This window comes from Chrysochloris asiatica, unplaced genomic scaffold (genome assembly GCF_000296735.1).
Source record: "Chrysochloris asiatica unplaced genomic scaffold, ChrAsi1.0 scaffold00277, whole genome shotgun sequence".
In the NCBI taxonomy this organism is placed as follows: domain Eukaryota; kingdom Metazoa; phylum Chordata; class Mammalia; order Afrosoricida; family Chrysochloridae; genus Chrysochloris; species Chrysochloris asiatica.
Genome location: NW_006408795.1, coordinates 3,575,309 through 3,594,907, shown reverse-complemented (window position 1 = coordinate 3,594,907; position 19,599 = coordinate 3,575,309). Strand labels below are relative to the sequence as shown.

General features: G+C 43.7%; 1 protein-coding gene across 1 annotated transcript in view; it reads right to left on the bottom strand.

The window, feature by feature from the left end:
- The window catches only part of PTPRN2 (protein tyrosine phosphatase, receptor type, N polypeptide 2), a 1,341,366-nt gene that overhangs the window by 197,623 nt on the left and 1,124,144 nt on the right, over positions 1–19,599 (bottom strand). Inside the window, exon 12 of the mRNA XM_006874435.1 lies at positions 8,703–8,915. Within this exon, the coding sequence (XP_006874497.1) occupies positions 8,703–8,915 (213 nt within the window). The remainder of the gene's footprint in view (positions 1–8,702; positions 8,916–19,599) is intronic.

The window sequence follows — 19,599 nt, the reverse complement described above, 5'->3', positions numbered from 1 at the left end:
TCTGGGTGGGGTGGGGGTTTGTCAGGAGTAGATCCCTTCAGGTTGAAGATGACCTTGGTCTATCTTGCTCTAGCTACATATCCCAGGGCTGACTTCATTGACTTTCTGGTCCTGGAAAGATGGAGAGGTATGTGGAGGTGGAAATGATTACCTACAAGTTCACCAGACAGTTACATCATGACATGTGCCTTCTATAAAATGCCTGCAACAGGATGTCATGAAGTTCTCTCCTGGTTTCCTTAGATGTCTTATGTTTTCTTCATAGATTGTATGTTCTAAGTTTGGAGCAGAAAATGCACCCCACTGGTCTGAATCTAAGGCTAAAGAAGAAAGAGCAGCCCATACAAAGGAGATTATACAATAAAATATCTACCTTGAGAAAGGACAGACGGATTTTTCATCAGGAGTACTAGCAATTCAAATGAATGCAGTGCTAATCAACAAATATCTTTGAGTACCCATAACCAGTATATAGGACCCCTTGTAGTAAAGCACTCCATTGCTAACTGAAAGGGCAGTGTTCAAACCCACCAGGCACTCTGTGGGTGAAAGATGTGGCTGTCCACTTACATAAAGATTTACAGCCTTGGAAACCCTATGGGGGTAGGTCTACTCTGTGTTCTAGGGTTGCTATGAGTCAGAATGAACTTTAAGGCGTTGGGCTTGTTTTACGGTCTTTATTTTGGTTTAACTACTGAGTAAAATTTGACAGTTAACAAAGCATTAGCATCTACACTAATTAACTTGATCTTAACAATAGCTCAGCAAAGAGCACATATCCTTGTCATCTTATGGGCGAGAAAGAAGAGCCTCAGAAAGATACTTTGCCAACACTGGACCAGACACCCAAAGGAATGGGTATATAACAAGAAGGAAAGAAGAGATGAGAAGAAAAGAATGGAATGGCAGAAGCAAAAACCAGAGTGTGGTTCTTCTTATCTACTCAAGTTGCTTCTCAGCAGTACTGTGAAGTTGAACCATTTCACACGTGCCAGAGAGGACAGACTCTGTCCTTAGTGTAGAATCACAGAGTTGGAACAAACCTGAGTGGTCCTCTAGACCAACCTATTGCCTACAGCAGAAACCCTTCCTACACTGTGCCTTTGGTCACTCTCCCAATGTTTCCTGCCTTCAGTTGATATTCTCCAGCTGACTTTCACGGATCTTTACCAAAGTCACTCTCCAGTGCTTGACAAAATGCTTTGTCCTTGTGAGGTTGCTCTCCCAAAAAGAACATGAATATCTAGTGCCTTCGCTCATATTTTTTACTTGAAATGTCCTCTCTAGTTTCCCTTCATTCATCTATGTCCTGCCCATCCTTCAAGGTTCCACCACAGAATTCTCTAACTACCAGCTGTCTTTGATTTCTGTGCACCTCCTTTGAAATTCTGCAGCATTTGGTTTCTACACAATATGTGGTTGTTTGTTGCCATTAAGTCAATTCTAACTTATGGTGGCCCAATGTGTGCAGAGCAGAGCTATTCCTCGGGGTTTTCAAGGCTGAGAGCTTTGGAAAGTAACTTGTCAAGTCTCTCTTCCAAGATGCCTCTGGGAGGATGTGAACTGCCAATGTTTCAACTAGTAATCAAGTGTTTAAATTTGCACCAGCTAGGAAATCCTACATCATATTACCTCTACATATTACCTCATAGTTACTTATGAAATTGTATTGTTTACTATTATTTCATTCCTTGCCTATAAACAACTATAAACTTCTAGCAGAACTAGCTGTTCTTTTTTAATCCCCTACCGCTGTGGGTTAATGCACCAGACTTCAAAGCCATTTGAACTGCAAGGTCGGTGGTTCAAGCTCACCAGCTGCTCCTGGGAAACCCTATACAGGGTCGCTATGAGTCGGAACTGAGTCGATGGCACTTAACAACAACAACAATGCTTTACCCCTTGAGGAAAACTAGAATGGAGAGGAAATGTCACAAATCTGGGAATCTGAAGAGAAAGGTGCCTGTCATTTTGGGGTGTGTGCCCTAGGCTCCAAGATGTAGTAGAAAGGGCACTGGGCTGAGAGTACATTACAGCAGATACATCCTCATTCCATTTCTGCCACCTACTAGCTGTACAATTCTGTATAAGTCACAAGTCGGGAAAGTCAACTGTAAAGCAGGGATGGTAATACTACCCTGGTTACCGCCCTGGTTGTGAACATTAAACAAGAACCTTCACAGCCCCTCAGGGAGCACTCCTCAAATAATAATTGTTTGAATCACCACAAAGAGCCCTGGTAGAGCAGTGGTTAAAGTGCTCAGCTGCCAGTAAAAAGGTCAGCAGCTTGAACCCACCAGTTGCTCCTCAGGTGAAAGATGTGGCAGTTGGTTTCCATAAATATTTACTCCAATCTTGGAAACCCTATAGGGCACTTCTATTTGGTCCTATAGGGTTGCTATGAATAAGGATTGACTTCATGGCAATGAATTTGGGTTTGGTTTTGGTGACTCATCACAAGGGCAGTTGGAGAGCTGAAGAAAAGGAATTTGTAAAGAACCTTTCTGTACACGTAGTTTTAATCAGGAGTTCCTCCAGCTCTTGGTTCAACAAAGAGAGAAGACACATCACAAGTTGGCTTATTATCTTCAACTTTGAATTAAGAGAACCTTCTTTTCCTAAGTGAATTTAAACTTCTAGAATTGATGTAATCACTAGTAATAGCAATGGCAAAAGGGTGGGATGTTCCCAATTAAGTTAGAAAAGAGAGTGAAATTTTCTGAGGTTTACTTGACCCCCAGCAAAGCCTTTTACATGTCAGTCAGCAATAGATCTTAAAATGATTTTTCTTTGCTATATATTTAACATTTCAAGTAAAAAACAAAAAACAAAAAACAAAACCCTATATATCATGCTAAAAAAATAAAATGTATGTCATGCTTCAAAATGTGGAAGAGCACTCCAAACTTGTTTTTAAAATATTTCTTTTAAATTTACTCTAGTAAAGCTTGGATGTTAGACTTTTCTTAATTTTACCTTTACAAAAAGAGTTTAAAAATGTTTTCTCCTTTGCAAAAAGTAGAATTCTGTAGGTAGACTTCTCTTGAAACTGTTCAAATACTGATTTGATTTTTTAGGTGTTTGGTTTGTCTTTTCAAAATAGGTGCCAAACTCCTTGAGGTCTAAGGCCTTGAAATGCCCAGAAATGTTCCTGGGCTTACTGGCATGGCACTGTAGGATAAGCATTGGACTGCTAACCACAAGGTTGGTGGTTCAGTCCCACCAGCTGCTCCTTGGAAACAATATACACAGTCGCTATAGTTGGACCCAACTCGAGGGCACTTAACAATAACAGCAACTAGTAAAATAGACAAATGCTTACTGAACTTGCTTATTTGGTACCAAAATCCATGCTTCTTGAGTTGGAGAAGAAACCTTGCAAAACTTTTCTTTGAGGAGGGTAAATTCTGTCCACAACATTCCAAGACATATTTTTGTTTGCATGTGTGTTCAATATAAGATAATCACGTTGGGTGCAACTATAGTGACTCTGTATATTGTTTCCAAGGGGCACCTATTTTGAGAAGACAAACCAAACACAAACACCTGAAAAAACAAATCAGTATTTGAACAGTTTCAAGAGAATTCTACCTACAGAATTCTACTTTTTGCAAAGGAGAAAAAAAATTATAAACTTTTTTTGTAAAGATAAAATTACTTTAATATCCAAGCTTTACTAAATTTAAAAGAAATATTTTTAACAAGTTTGGAGTGCTCTTTCACATTTTGAAACATGATATACATTTTAATCTTTTAGCATGATATATAGGGTTTTTGTTTTTGTTTTTGTTTTTAACTTGAAATGTTAAATATATAGCAAAGAAAAATCATTTTAAGATCTATTGCTGACTGACATGTAAAAAGCTTTGTTAGAAACTTGTTGCTGGGGGTCAAGTAAACCTCAGAAAATTTCACTCTCTTTTCTAACTTAATTGGGAACATCCCACCCTTTTGCCATTGCTATTACTAGTGATTACGTCAATTCTAGAAGTTTAAACTCACCTAGGAAAAGAAGGTTCTCTTAATTCAAAGTTGAAGATAATAAGCCAACTTGTGATATGTCTTCTCTCTTTGTTGACCCTGGCTTTCCCTCCACCAAAGGTTAGAAGTCAGAGTACATTTGGACTCATAAACACATCAGCCGGAGTTGATGGAACAGCCCCAAATACCAGCAATCAGCATGCACACTGTCATTACATTAATAATCACTTGCTAATGGGCACAGTGACAACCAAGATGTGCACTTAGCGGCTCTGTTTACAGGCCGTCCCCATAGCCTGAATGCATGCTTCTCTTTGGGTTCGGTTCCAAAGGCCTCAAAGCACCCAAGGAAACCTACTCGGTATTATGAAATAAACCATCAAAAGGGAACTTGCTGAAAATTCTGCAGGAGTTTCTGCCCTCATGTCGTGGAAGGAAGAGTGGGCTGGCAGAATATTAAACTGACTGTTCAAAGATGATCAAAGCATCAAAGAAGTGGATGCAACACTCAAAAAACAGACTCAGTAGAGAAAGAGAAAGAGAATATCTTCTAATCATCTAAAAACTCATTTTTGGCACAGTTTTTGTCCAATCACCACTTATAGAAACAGGGCACATGAAAAATATACATAAAATATACTGGTACACAAAATATCACAACTCTTTTTGTCCCTTTACATTATTCTTAGGGTGCACATACATGACACATGAAATGCAAAGCCAATTCTAAAAAGAAAAAAAAAAAAGTAAACAAAATTGACTAGATGAGGAAGTATACACATAATCCAATTACATTATGTTTTATATATTTCAAAGCAAAAAAACACTTACTAAAAACGATGTGAACATTTGGTTGGCATTATTCCAATAAAAATTACTTTAAAAATGTACTTCTGTTATTCTGAAAGTTAATCTAGCCAATTCTTTCAAGTCTGAGCAATTTAAACTTTGGTAGAATAACTCATAAGATTGATATTTTGTTAAGTGTTAAAAGTATAAGAGTCTGTCAAAAAAAAGATTTGATTTTCTAATAGGTAACGCAAACAAAAATCTCTTCCACACAAACACACACACACACACATGTGAAAGAGCATTAAAATATTGACTCTGTCCATGAAAGAGTTCTAGTTTGAGGAAGAAAAGATACAAATTGTTTACAGATGTTTAGATTGGAATCTAGTAGTTTATAAGTCACTTACTGCTTAGAAATAATGTTAAGAAAAACCTACCAATTCTTCAGCAACACTTCTTGATCCACTGTAACTGAAAGTCCTGTGCCATGAATTATATGCATGCATGGGTGTTATACAGATTGCCAGTAACTTCAGGGAGAAGTATCTTGCAAAATGTGCCTCATATAGACAAATATAGACAAATACTTCATAAAAAGTCACCATAATGCATTGCCTTCCAGTCCTGCTAGAAGGACCTCGCAACAATCCTGATGCTTGTGCTGTTTCATTGGAAACAAGTGTATTCTCCTTTTAGATTCCGTAGGCAGGAGGAGTCAGGCAACCAGAGGGCACCAATGCCTCACTCAAAATAGCAACTCTGAGCTTCACTTTTTTCTATACTCCTAACAGGATTCCTGTTCTCCTCCACTTTTCTTCTCTCTCTCTACATAATAACACTTAGTTCTTTTGTTTAGAAGGTAAATTCAGAACCTGGTCTGAATGAAGCTTATTCTATTGTCTCCTACCACTCTATCCTTTCTAGAGCCCTTCTAACCTAACTAACACAGCAATCTTTTTCTCTCCCAGACACTTTTTGAAAATGCATTGACTGTTTCTATCATGTTCCAATGAAATAAACCAAAATATCAGTGTTTCAATTTTTCTTGTAAATTATGATGATTCTCGACAAAGTCACTTGTAGCATTGCTGTTATTGTCCGTTACGATTCACAGTGACCCTATATAGGGCTTCTGAGGAGTGGCTGATGGGCTTGAAACACGGACTTTGTGGTTAGCAGTCCAGTACTTATCCTACAGTGCCACACCAGGACTCCATTTTTAGCATAGCATTAGCTGAGGAATAAAGCACTGGACTGCACGGTTGGTTTGAACTGCAGGTTGGGGTTTCAAGCTCACCAGCTACTCCTTGGGAACCCTATACAGTGTCCATATGAGTCAGAGCAGACTCAACAGTATTTAACAACAATAACAGCTAAATACAGTATTTCTAAAAATAAATAAATAGATTGAACCAACAACTTTTTCTGAAATATACTGCTTTGTGTTTGTAATATTTTACAAACTTTTCAGACATTGTTTCAAAACTTGAATGGTCTCTATGGCAGCTATGGGAAACACAAATGAACTATGGATACATGAATGAATGAATAAATGAATGAATGAATACCTGCTTCTTTTTCAAATGTAACTATTCTCTATTTGTAATTACACACTTATGAGACCTTAATTACTCAGTTAAAATTAACACTAAAAATCATGTAATTCTTCTCCTCATTTGCTGAGCCCTATTTTGCTAAAAAGATTAAGCAAATAAAAATCACACAATAGCTGAGCACCAGCATTTTCTGATTAGTAAACAATCCATTTTAATCAAAGTAGTATTTGGTAGTGATTTCAAAACTAAGCTGAACAGAAAGTCTTTTAAATAATTTCATTTTCAAATTTTTCTAGGTCACGATTTTAAAGGAAAAGCGTTCTTCCTTTCTTTTTCCCTGCTTTTTATTAATCAGAATTAAAGAAAAACACACATTTCATTTACTGTCTGGATTACAGATTCTGATTAAACAAACCAGAGCTTATTATAAAATCAATATCAACTTAACCACCATGCCCCCAGGAGGAACAGCAAAAAGGTCACTCTAAGAAATTCAAACAATTTTCCTGCTGGAAGGGCACGATTTTAATTACAGATACTATTAATTAGAGCTGTCACAGGGAAGATTTTTTTTTTTCTGTTAATTATCCCAAACTCAATTTTAAGTATGTATTTTCAACCTGTATGTAAAAATTATCCATTTTTGCATGCAAGTCCAACCTTTCCATTCTATCAATATTTTATATTTGAATTTCAAAGTCTATCAAAGGATGGTCTCCCATCTTTCACACATGGAAGAGAATTAGTGTGATAATGTATTGATATAGTACTGTCACAGCCTTAGCCCTGGGTGTTTTGTTTTGTTTCTAATATTGATGGCCTTTCTCAACAGAATTTCTGAATAAACTCTTGCTCATTTATGCAACTTTTTTTTTCTGCTTTCTTTTTCAAAGGTGATTTTTTTTTTTTTTTTGCATCTTAAAAACATTTGATTTTGCCATTTCTTTATACAGAGATGATTTTACTAATTCCGTCTCTAGAAAACTGTTTTTTTGTTTTGTTTTTGTTTTTCAATTCAGTGACAATATTAAGAATTTTGAGGTGAAGGAGGAACTTATCTCCTGGTTTCTTTTCACTATAGAGATTTATAAATTTGTTACACAATCCCTATGTCAGACAGGGTCAGATTGACCCACAGGGCAGGAAAAAGCTAGCTCAGACAACCTCATAAAGGATATAATGCTGAACAATTTGGGAAGACCATCTGGAAAGAGCTTGAGAGTCTTTCCTCCAACCCCTCATCCAACTGATGAGAGAATAAAAATATTTAATTTATATATAATTGTAAAATGCAATGTATTATTTACAAGGCCTATTATACATAATGGAGTCCTAGTATGGCACTCACTGTAGGATAGGCAATGGACTGCCAACCACAGGTCCCTTCAAACCCATCAGAAACCCTGTATGGGGCACTTAGCAATAACAACAACAATTACACATAACAATCATGCGACTACAGAAAACAATCTAAGCCAATGTGAGAAAAGTTTTACAAATATATATCTCTTTGACTTTTAAAATGCAGGCTAAGTAAATTATTTTACTTTCCTAAACACACCTGAAATTAAATGGTATTTTATATTAAAAGGAATCAAATGCTCTGGCTTATATATCTATATAGTCTGAGCTTGCATTGCTATTAAAACTGAAGGAATATTTTCATTACAGGACAATATAAAACATGAAGTATATACTATAGAGTTTCCAAAATCATCTGTGAATTTTTTTCTGAGCCCACTTTGGTCTAAACCTGCCTTGTTCACAATCTTATTGTTTTTTCATTTATTTCCCAGATTCATCTGTAATATTTCTGTACCCCCAGTTCACAGCTGCCACCATTGTTCTCGTGGAGACATCCTTGGTTCGTTCCCCTCCCATTTATCAGCATTATATTTCACTTTATCCAAATAATAGCAAAGGGTGGCAACAAATCAGGCCAAAGGATCTTTTCATATAAGATCCTGAGGAAGTCGATGATTTAAGAGACATCTTCAAACATCTACACAACCAATTTATATTGCCCCTCTGACATTTTTCATTAATAGAAGCCAAACTAAGAAAGATAACAGATAATATATAATTCATGCATTGTACTTTTTCCATATTTCTAATTAGCAACTTGCTTTCACAGCTAACCAGGAGACTATCCAAGAACATGTTAAGATTAATAGAAAGAGGGGTAAAGCTATGGTTGCAATATATTTGCAGGAATGCTAATAGGAAGCTCCAAATTGCCACCAGAAAAAGAAACTAAAATATGAATAAATGAACAACTGCTGGGAGATGGGGAGGAGGGAAAGAAAAGTTAAACAATCTGTCTGCTGAGTTGAGGGACTGAATACACCAGTTTTTAAAGAAGCCTCCTTTTACCTGATAAGCAGCAGTGGCATCTGAGCCAGGGTCCCCCCCTAATCCTGAGAGCTTCTCCTTCAGCTTGTAGTGAGAACTGTGGCGCAGGCAGTAGATGATTCCTGAAGCCAAGAGGACCCCAACAATGCATGTAATGGAGAGCAGGGTGAGGACCACAAACTTGGTGGAGTCTTCTTGCTCTATCTGATGAGGCAGAAGCTTCAGCTTGCTTTTCTGCAGAAAAAAAAAAAGGCCAGGAACATGTTAGTCCGTCACAAATCATGACATCTTAAAACCCCGAGGTTTTTTTTTTTGTTGTTGTTGTTTTAATTAAAACAAACACAAAACACTTTTAAAAAAGTAACTTGGAAATGCTGTGTTGGCATTAAAACAGGAGGGAATTTACAGAACAGCAACCCTCAAATGTGAATATGTTGTTTCAAATACTGTATTACAAACTGCAATCTTTTCAAGAGGAAAGTTAAATGCTTAACTTTTATTTCCGCATGACTGACAGTTTTTCAAACTAAACAATGTAAAGTGTTTGGCAGCTAATTTGCTGCGGTAAGTAAAATATGTTGTTTCTTCCTCTTCTTAAAAAGGTACAGAGTGAAAAACAAATTTACCCAGCTCCTACAGTCCAAAAGTTGGGGATAAGGGGTATAGGGCAGAAGAAAGGGATGGGAATACCTGAATCCTTCTGTGGTTCCAAGTAAATGTCAGATAATTTTATTTAGCACACAACAGAATGTAGGACTGGTCTGATTCATTTTCATATTAATATTCTCCTTAATATGCCAGATGATTTGTCATCCCAGAAATCGTTCTGCTTGCCTTCAAAATCATATTCACGGGTATAGTAAGAACTCTGCACTTGAGTGTCTTTCTCAACACACACTCCATCACTTTCACACCTAAGTTTTGTTTTGTTTTTGTTTTTTCTTTCCTTAAAAGGAAGGAAGGAGTACTGGAGGTGTAGAAGCGGGTGATTCAGGGAGTTCAATTTTCAAACTCCTTCAGGGTCTGATTGTCTCATGGTGTGGCCATGTAGGTAAAAATATGAGAAAGCCGTTTTTGTGCGTTTCACTTGTCTTCGTGTGCTAAAAGTTGTACCCTGATTTCCCCTCATTAGCTTCATTATAAGGTATATTAGCAACAATTAAAAACGCAACAGGAAAATGAAAAGACCCCGCACGCAAATTGCAGGGAGACTCACTTGGACAGCATACCCTTTTCACAATTACTAGGGAAATGAATTGAAAAGCACGCCCCTGCCTCAGTCCTGGTTGCTACAAGATGAGAACAATTAGCAAACTCCTTTCCACCACCTAATTTCGCGTGGTAACAAAATGGATTTTTCCCCATGAATGCCTGGCCAGCCTATTCATTATCTCTCTTCTATTAGTAATTTTCTGCTCTGTATTCAGCTACCCAACTCTTAATTTCCTCCTGTCTTGCAGTGTACACAGTGCCTCTTATGTCAGGCCGGGTCCATTTTTATCTTGTAATCATAAAGGCCACCAAAGCAATTATCGCTGGTCTTGACTGGAAAAGCTGGTCATTAATTAGCCTCCTTTTGCCTTCAGTACAGCGGATTAGCTAGTGCTGGGACTGAGTTAATGGAAACGCGGCATAAATGAGAAAAGACTCCCAGATTTTCTAGTCTGGAAGCGCGGCTCCGAGGAGGACAGTTCGGTTTGTAAACCGCGGGAGGTGGATTGAGAGGGGAAGGGAGGGGGATGTAAAAGTAAGGAGGAGGAGAGCCGGGTGGAGAAAGAAAGCAGGGAGGGAGGGAAAGTGGAGAGCGGAGAATGGCAGAGGGAGGGGGCGAGGGGGCGAGGGGGCGAGGGGGCTGTGTGCGGCACTGGGTCCCGAAGCTGCTGCGGCCGCAAATCCGGTGGCTGCCGCTGGGTCCCCAGTGCACAGCACTTCGCTCTCCGCCTAGGAGAGAGTGGCGAGGAGACCACCCCTTCCCTCCTCCTACCCAGCTCCATCGCGCCCTCCCCCCGCTTTCCCAAGCACCCGGAGCCACTGCCAGAAATAAGTCACTCCCGAGAACCGTCCGACCCACCCTCTAAAAGCAACCAAAGCTCTCCCCCCACGCCGTCCCCTCAATCCCCCTCAGCCCCTCCCCACGCGGGGTGAGAGCCAAAAGCAAATAAATAAATCGGAGGTATCCAACCACGACAAGGCATAATCAGGCAGTGAAGGGGAGGGGAGAGCTGCCCTCCCCAAGCAGCGCACAGCCCGGAACCCGGTGCAGAGACCCGGAGCAGCGCACGCTTGGGTCCCGGCCCGGCTCGCGGCAGCAATGGAGGGGCGCGCCCCGGTTCTCCTTCTCTTAGGCGAGCGGCATTTGATTATTCGCGTCTGTCCAGCTGCACATTTAAAGCGGCCCCCGCCTGGGCCTTGCGCACCGCCTCCAGCTCCTCCTCTAGCCGGCCAGCGAGCTGCCCCCACCCCTATCCCCGGAGCTGGGAGGGGCGTGCGCCCATTCCCAGCGCGGGCTGCGGGCGGGAAGAAAGGAGAGTCGCAGGAACTCGCAGCTCTGGAGACCCCTGCCCTGGAGACGCTTCCCAAGGAGCGCGCGCGAACGTGGGGTCCCCAGCTCGGGGCTGGTGGCCAGGACTCGCCCCATGGGATTAGCATTTCGCTCGAAAGGGTAGCAGTTCCCTCCCGTTTGGGGGTGAGAGGTCAAAATCTACATCTAAATGGGAGGCTAATTTTAAAAATGAGGTTCCTAGTTCTCCTCGAGCAGGACCAGGCTGCACGCGAGGGTTCGCGACGACGTCCATTTCCTACTAGGTGTCCTTCACCCCAATTCCGGTTGCCGAGACCCTCCAAAGTGCAAGCCTCGAGGGTGCGTCGGACACTGCGCCAGTCTGGAGCTTCCAGCGCCACCAGTGGCTGCCTCATCCGTGGCTGACCGACGAGGCGACCACAACAAAGGAAAGCGTGCTGGCCGGCGGGTAGACAGACTTATTCCGCCGCGCGGGCGGAGACACTGCCAGTCCCCGCGCTCTGCACAGCAATCACAAAGGTCTCTCGAGTCGCAGACTCACACGCCGCCGGGACACACAGCAATGGGAGCTAAGTCTCGCCCGCCCTCCTAGATAACCGATCGTTCGTATTGAGGAAATCAAATCCGAGATTCCAAGCACCCTGGCTTAATTCTGCCGTGTAAGCAGAGATTTGCCAACCTTCCAGTATGGAGATGTTAAACGCACTTAGACGCTCTATAGCCAACGACCTCCGTGAGTGCACCCATAACGCACCCCTTATGTGGTGCACACATCAGTGCACACTGGAAAACGACCACACGCACACGTATGGACATGCCACACACACGTCCACTCCAAGGAACTCCAAACTAGCCTTTGAGTATGCTGGGAGGTGGGCGGATAATCCGTGTGGGTTATGATGCACAATGTCTGTAACAGGCCCTTTACAGAGCACAAAACAGACACTTGCACAGCTTTCATGTAGTGTCCAAGTTGAATGGCAACTGAAACCTACCAGTGAGTTACACTTAAGAAGCCCTTGAATTGTGCTTGTATTTTACGTTAGACATTTGCCTTTGCCCCCTAGAACCCGGCCAAGGTTGGTCCTTGTACCAGATGGGCACGCTGAGCCCGGACCCGGCTTTCGCAGCATGAGGAAGGAGCCCTGAGATGGGAAGCTTCACCTGCAGACCTTCTCGAAGCTTCTCGATGGGGAGCGGGCAGCCCACACAGCACAGTCAGAGCCCGCCGCCCGGGTTCGATTCGCCGGGAGAGCTGCGGGAGCCTCCAGGCGCTGTGGGGTTGCAGCGCTGCTGCTCTCTCACACAGTGCTTGGAATTCATTCAAAGGTCAAATAAAAATGTCAAGGATAGTGATTGCCCAGAGTTCTGGGCTCCTCATTGGGTGTCCCCACTTGTCCTCACAGTTACTCCGACCCCCGCTGGGTCCCAATCGCAGGCCTAGGAAAATGGAAAGACGAAAGGGGGAAGGAGGAGGGGGACCCAATCCCCTTTGAGCTCCATTTTCTTCACTCTCTCGACTCCTCACTGCCCGGGCCTAAACTGGTTGCCACCAAGCCTCTGCTTCCCGAAAACAGGAAGGGTTGGCTTGCCATCCCAAGGCTCGCCTCCCAGCGCCTATCTTCAAGGAGACTCTTGTTCAAGAAGGGGATGGGAAGTGAACACAGGACCCAGTGGCTTCGAGGCCCAGGCTGTTGAGACCATGGATAGCGGTGGGCTATGCCGAGGTTTATGGGTGGAGGGCACTGGGATACTGCGAGTCCTGGATGCTACACGATGCAGGCGATGATGGGATCTGACTATGAGAGGAAGGCAGGACACTGATTTGTAATGCGACTGAGCAGAGAGGAGTCTGAAATTGAGGTCACAGCATCTTAGGTCTCAACTGGGAAATCCTGCCTGTCCCACAGTTGGAGGGAAAGCAGCGCTAGGCCGGCAGGCACCTCAAACAGAACTCAAACCCCCTAGTTCCAAGTTCCAAGCGCCCTACCTAGAACTGTTGGCGTGGGGTTGGGGGGCGGACGCGGTTTCAGTAAGCAGAGGGGAGACGCTAGAACTAGAAACTTTACGCAGTACACATCAGTTCTGGAGAATATTTGCAACGTGGGTCATTTTCAGAGAGAAAAAAGGAATTTTTTAAAGGAAAAGGTGAACTTTCCTTGGGAAAGTGAATAAATTTAAACAACTTTACAATTATTCTCCTTCCTCTTTGTGGAGCTAAAGAAAAACAACAACTTAAAACTTAAGCTAAATATGAGCTTGAAGCAAAAAATTAGTTTAGTATCGAATTAAAAGTGATTCTAATTCATCATTTCGGACCAAAACATGATTCTGGTGGGTGCCATGGCTTGCTTTTGACTCCTCCTCCACCTCTCCTAGGTACTGGTACCCAAGGCACATCTACTGCGTCAGTACTACAGGTTCCTTTGTGAAATCCTGTTCTTGGACAGGGCTCAGACGTGCGTTCCTAACTAATTAGAGACATCTCGTCAGTCTGGATTTGAAATTGAAAGAAAATGTTTAAATATTTATGACTGGCATTTATAGTCGGGCATCTTTTAAAAGCAGAACACCTCTTTTTGGCACTGTGGCCGCTTGGTTTATTGAAAGTTTGGGAAATGGGAAAATGAGGGAGGAGGAAGAAAGTTGTGGAAGAAGCATGAAGGAACATGTCCTAGTGTGTAAGATACACACACATACAACAAACACTTAATGCTAAGGTCCTTAGATGCAGAATAACCATTGCCATCAAGTGGTTTCCAACTTATCGTGATCCTATATGGTAGAAAACAGCTCCATAAGGTTTCCAGGCTGTAAATCTTACAGACGCACATTGCCACATACTTTGCCTTGAGCGGCTGATGGGTTAGAACTGCCCCAACTAGTTGGTTATTAGACAAGTGCTTTAACTACTGTACCACCAGGGATCCTTGATACAGAATAGTATTTCTAGAAATCAGCAGTAATTAATTCAAATATTGTATTAACTTAGTGGTATCTTGAAAGTATGTAGAAGTACAATATTGATAAAACTCCATCCACTCAAACAATCTCCATCTGCAACTCTTAATTTAGAATATAAACCATTACAAGTGTTGTGCTCAGAAAAGAGATATAGCCCAGAATACATTTTTGGGGGGAATTACTTTTAGAAATTTGAATCTACAGACATTATCTTGATTTATTATTTTGATTTGTACTTATACATAAAGGTGCATGGGCTCCCATTACATCATCTTCTAAGCCATTTATGGTAAAATGTCTTCAAAAGTTTTTTAGATGCCCATCTAGTAAACTTAAAAGAAAAAAGAATATTCCATACTCGAACTCAATTTGAAATCTGAAGCAATCACACAAATATAAAAACTTAATGGCAATAAATTCTTGTTAACAGGTACCAAAATGTAGCCTTTATCCAAGACTGTATGTAATCAGTTAATAAGAGGAAGTTATGGTGTAAACCACTGACTTGCATTTTTAAGTATGCCTGCAGCAAAAAACTTCAGGCATTCAATTTCATTAACATGAAACTTCTAACATTGTCAGTGTTTTCACCTGTATTATTTCTAAGAAATTTGCTTTGCAAATCCAGCCTCACTCTATAGTTTTCTTCACTTCTACTTTACTGTAATTGTGAGAAACAGAAATCAGTTTTAGCAACTGATTTGCTAGACTTTCATTTGCTAGACTTTAGAATTATTTGAACATTTTACTGTCGCTTTAAAGATCATTTTTAAAAAAAAAGAAATCATTTTCAGGGCATGGCAAGTGACCAAACTTAAAAATAAGGGAGGGGGTGGTCTTAAAATATTTTAAAGTATTTTTTAAATCTGTTAACTGAACTATTTTTAATTTGGAATTCACCACAGAATTCTAATAAATGAGAGAAGTCAGGCGGAAATAATCATGTATTAATTCTCTGCATTACAAAATCTTTTCAGAAGCTATTATCAGAGCAAGAGGCATTGTGGTCTGATTCAGGGTGGAAGAAATCCTTTGTGCAACTGAAAGCTATTGTTCCTCTGTGCAGATGAAATTGTACTTGCAAATCTGCCATTCAAGTAGCCAAAAATAAATAAATAAATAAATAAATAAATAAATAAATAAATAAAAACCTTAGATAGGAAAAAGAAAAACAACAACCCAGAAATAATTGTTTAAATATAACCTTAAAAACAGTAAGTTGTGATATGCTTTTTAAAAATAGGGTATTAGTTTACTTTTTTCAGGCATAGACATAAAAGCAAACATACAAAATACAATAATTATTTACCATCTTTAAACACTTCTAAAACATCAGTTTTAAGATCACTTTTAAAATATCAGGAAGATTTACCAATATAAATGCTTGACGGTGGGATGGAACCTAGGGCTTGATAAACAAAATTGTTTCGAAGAGAATAGAGAGAAAATGGACAGCCAATTTAGAGCAGGCCGAAATAGGTTGACTCGCTAAGAGAAAGCATGCCCAGAATCACCTTTCGGGCATTTCCATTACATGAAAACGCATACTCGGCCAATAAACTTAATGCACCTCCTCCAGATCCCTATTTTTGGCATGCATATTTGATTCCTGAAGTCTTGGGTAACACACATACACACACCTCTCCTGCACAATCAGGGGCTTACTAGAATACCACTCAGGTCTTGAGAATGAGTTTCCCCCTAAAGAACCAAATCCTCTTCAGGTTTAGGGATTTTTATTTATTTATTTATTTATTTACTTTTCCTCCATTAGGGACGGTAAGCCCCATTCAGAAGATCTGTCTAGTGTCGCTTGTTAGGACTCCACAGTGCCTTTACTCTGAGTATATGTCAAGGCCAACGGGAGTGGGGTCAATTTTCAGTTCCTATCCAGGGAAAGTGGAACTCTAAAGGTGTAAGACATTCTATCCTCCATTTCCCCCTTTTTTATTGATAAGATCCACAAAGAGGTCCGAAAGACTAGATCACAACGCCTGACAAAGGGTAGTTGGGTTCCTGAGACTCACAGCTCATTCACATCACTGAGAAAGGTCACCGCACGGACCGCGGCCTCTCACTCACTGCGGGCACAATGCCACCGCCCCAACCTTGCCACAAAGCACGCCAGCCACTCCAGCCGCGGAGGAATTGATAGACCAAGGACGCAACAAACCAAGAATGCAGGCAGTTCTACAAGGTCCGGCCAACGTTCACCTCCTGCCTACCCTGGGCGCTAAATGGACTGACTTGGCTGGGGTGCGGGGGTCATTTTCTCCTGTGTTGGATAAACAGAGAAGAGCTTCCATCACCCTCCCATGTTGAAACCGTTCGCCTTTCACACCTTTTCTCCTATCCTGAATTCTGAGATCTGCCCCGGTGAGAGAGAAGGCACTGGTTTGGATAAACCCAATCAGGAAAAGACTACGGATACACTGAATCCTGGATTCTTGGAGGGTAAGGCTTCCCCAGCCAGGGGCAACCGAGGAGAAACCCCGTAGCGTCAGGGAGGCGGGGACTGCGCAGGCCGAGTCTGCGCGAGCGGCCTAACCCGTAGCGCGCGGATCTTTGAGCCCCCGAGCGCGTGGCGCTAAGCAGCGCAGCGCAAAGGCGCCCGCCAGGCGTCTGCGTCCAGGAGCGCTAGTGTGGACCGCTGTCTTCGGATTTAGATCAGCAAGAAGGCACTGAGGGAAAGAAAGAGGACTAGAAGCGAAGCAGACGATGATATCGGTGACAGGAGAACTATTCAGGCGGGAGAACTGGAGGCTGCGTCCCCGAACTTCAGCGTCAGTGCCGAGCAGGCAAGCGCCCTGGGGATGTCTGCGTCTGGGAGGCTCAGCGCTGTCTCCTCTGACGAAGGAGACAGGGACGGTCGGCAGCTCATCGCCTTTCTCTGGGTCTGGGGTGACGATATGTTGTGTTTGTGGTCTGTGGGTTGGGTGGGTGGCGGAGTGCAGTAGTGTGGGTTCTGGCGACTGTCAAGCGACATCCCCAACTGTCCAACGTGGAGTGGGGTGGGGATAAGAGAGGACGTGCGACAAGCTTAGCGCCTCTCAGCGGAGGGACAGAGCTCAACCGAGCCTGAACCCAGAAAGAAAAAGGGCGGGAGACTTTCACTGGATCTAAAAGCTAATTTTGCTGCTGTTTTAAGATGTCATTTGGGGGTCCTCTGCACTGTCGCCAGCGAGGATTCTCTAAAACTAAAAAGGTGCCTATATGTTTAGCCCCACACAGTGTTAACAAGAGGATGAAATAAAACTCCCAGTTCAAACAGCTCTGTATCCAAAGTTTTCTTTCTTGCGGCCCGAATGCGGACCGCCTCACCTGCGGGGAGCCGGAAGAAAGTGGCAGTTGCGGTTTGGGAAAAAGGGGGGTGGCCTCTCCCAGGAGTTTTTCCGGACAGATTTGAGGGTTGGGGAACCCTCCCCTCTCACAGGACGGCCTCATTGGCTCCCTCCCCGCGCCCTTTCCTTAGAGCATCCCATGCTTGCTAGGAGATCCAGGCGACACCGAGAGTGCGTTTCCAGAATCAAGTGATGAGACGCGGAGAGCGCCCCAAAATGGGGCTGGGTGGGAACTCCCCTATATTGGCTTCCCTCCCTGCTGACTGCACATCCTTTTGCTTCCTCACGCCTTTCACAACTCCCCCTACCCATACCCATTTCCAAGCCCCTAGCTCCCCACACTCACATATCTGAACGACCTGAACTACGCGGGAGTAGCGAGCGGCCAGACGAACGGGGACAAGTGTTGAGGTGAGCAGTCACGGGAAAACACTAAGGGCTGTAACTGCCTGGTTTCCGCGGGGCGTTTAGTCAGGGCAACTACACTTCCAGCCCCCATCTGTGAGCTTGAAGACATCTGTCCTCACCCGCTTTGCCCAACCCTCCTCCCACCAAGCCCGGACATTTACAGGTGTCTTTCCAGCTAAGTCAGATTTCCGTCACCGGCATCGGCTCTCAAACGCCAAATTCTCCTAGCCTAGTCCCCCTTGCTCATCCTCCACGGTGCTCTCCCGTTACCCATCCCGCCACTTTAGAGTCTCGCGATCCTCTCCGTTAGTCCCTCCTGCTCTCCTTCCTCCACCCCAACCCCTCTAACCTTCCCCAGAGCCGAAACGTCTTGCCCCACCAATCCCGCGTCCAGGACAGGGCACCCACGGTTACCTGCAACAATCCGGGCTCCGGAGCCCAAGAACCAGGGGGCGTGTGCACAGCCGCCGGGCTTCAGCGCCCAGCGGCCGGGGAGATAAACGCCATCACCTACAGCCAGTCTGTATGTCCTCCGCCAAAAACAACACACAAATGACGAAATCCTCCTTCGGACCACAAACTTCTTCCCAGGCCCGCGAAGACAAAGGTGCTGTGCGGTAGCGGTGGAGGTGGCTCCCAAAGCAGCAAGCAACAGCCTGGGCTCCAGTCCGCTAGCGGCATGGCGCGCGACAGCCAGACCGCGACTCCGCGCGCTCCGCCCCCACTCCAGGGGCGCGGCGCCCGCGGGGCTAGAGCGGCGAGCGCGCGGCCCGGCACTGGGACTATCCCCGCTGAGCTGTCGGGCCGCACGGGTCGCGCGTGCAGCTTCGATTCCAGCGCGGCCGCCGCGGCCCCTCCTTATATCCGGCCGCCCGCGCGCACCCGGCCGCCGCCGGCGGCGGCGGCGGCAGCGGCACATGGCCCATCCACCGGTTGCTATAGCGATATCTCCCCCCACATGTTGCTGACAGCAATTGGCTAAGGGGGCCGGGGCGCTTGATAAACCTTCTCCCGAGTGAGACTATGAATGGACATTGGCTTTGTCAGTCATTTGTAAAAAGCTGCAGCTCAGAGCTTGAGCCTTTTCTTTCTTTCAGTCCTTTTCTCTTTCAAACCGTGGAAGTTCAGGGTATGACTGAGAGAAAGGTGGCCTCAGCAAGAAAAATAACGGATCTTTAACAGGAACTCTTTTTACCAAGAAGGGTGCGTCTCAAATAGTTTTTTTCCAGATAGTGTCTCCACTTTCACATTAACGTTTTGCTCCCTTTTCAAACCAAAGCAGGTCAATTAAACAGGGCAAATCAAGGGGTGAAAACCTTCATCCTCCCACCACTTTGAATTAAATCCCCTTTCGAAATTTTTAGGTCTCAGATAGATGCCTGGGACATGGTGTCTTTCCTGAAGTGGGACCCAGTTAGAACTTTGCCACCATTTGGCTCAGACTAACTGCATGCTGCCTGCCCAAAACATCGGGCGGAGACCGCAGCAAGCACAGAGTTACCAGGTACTTAAGATGACTCCAAACTAAGTCCTTTTTTCCACCCATCCAGGTCAAGTTCCTAGGTCTGGGCTGCCGCCCCCGTGGGCAGAGAAGTGTTAAAGTGGGGTGACAGGGCCAAGCTTGGAGTCTTCTGTGTCCCCGAAGTTCTCTAGCCCACCGCGGGGACACCACCAGGTTTGAGTC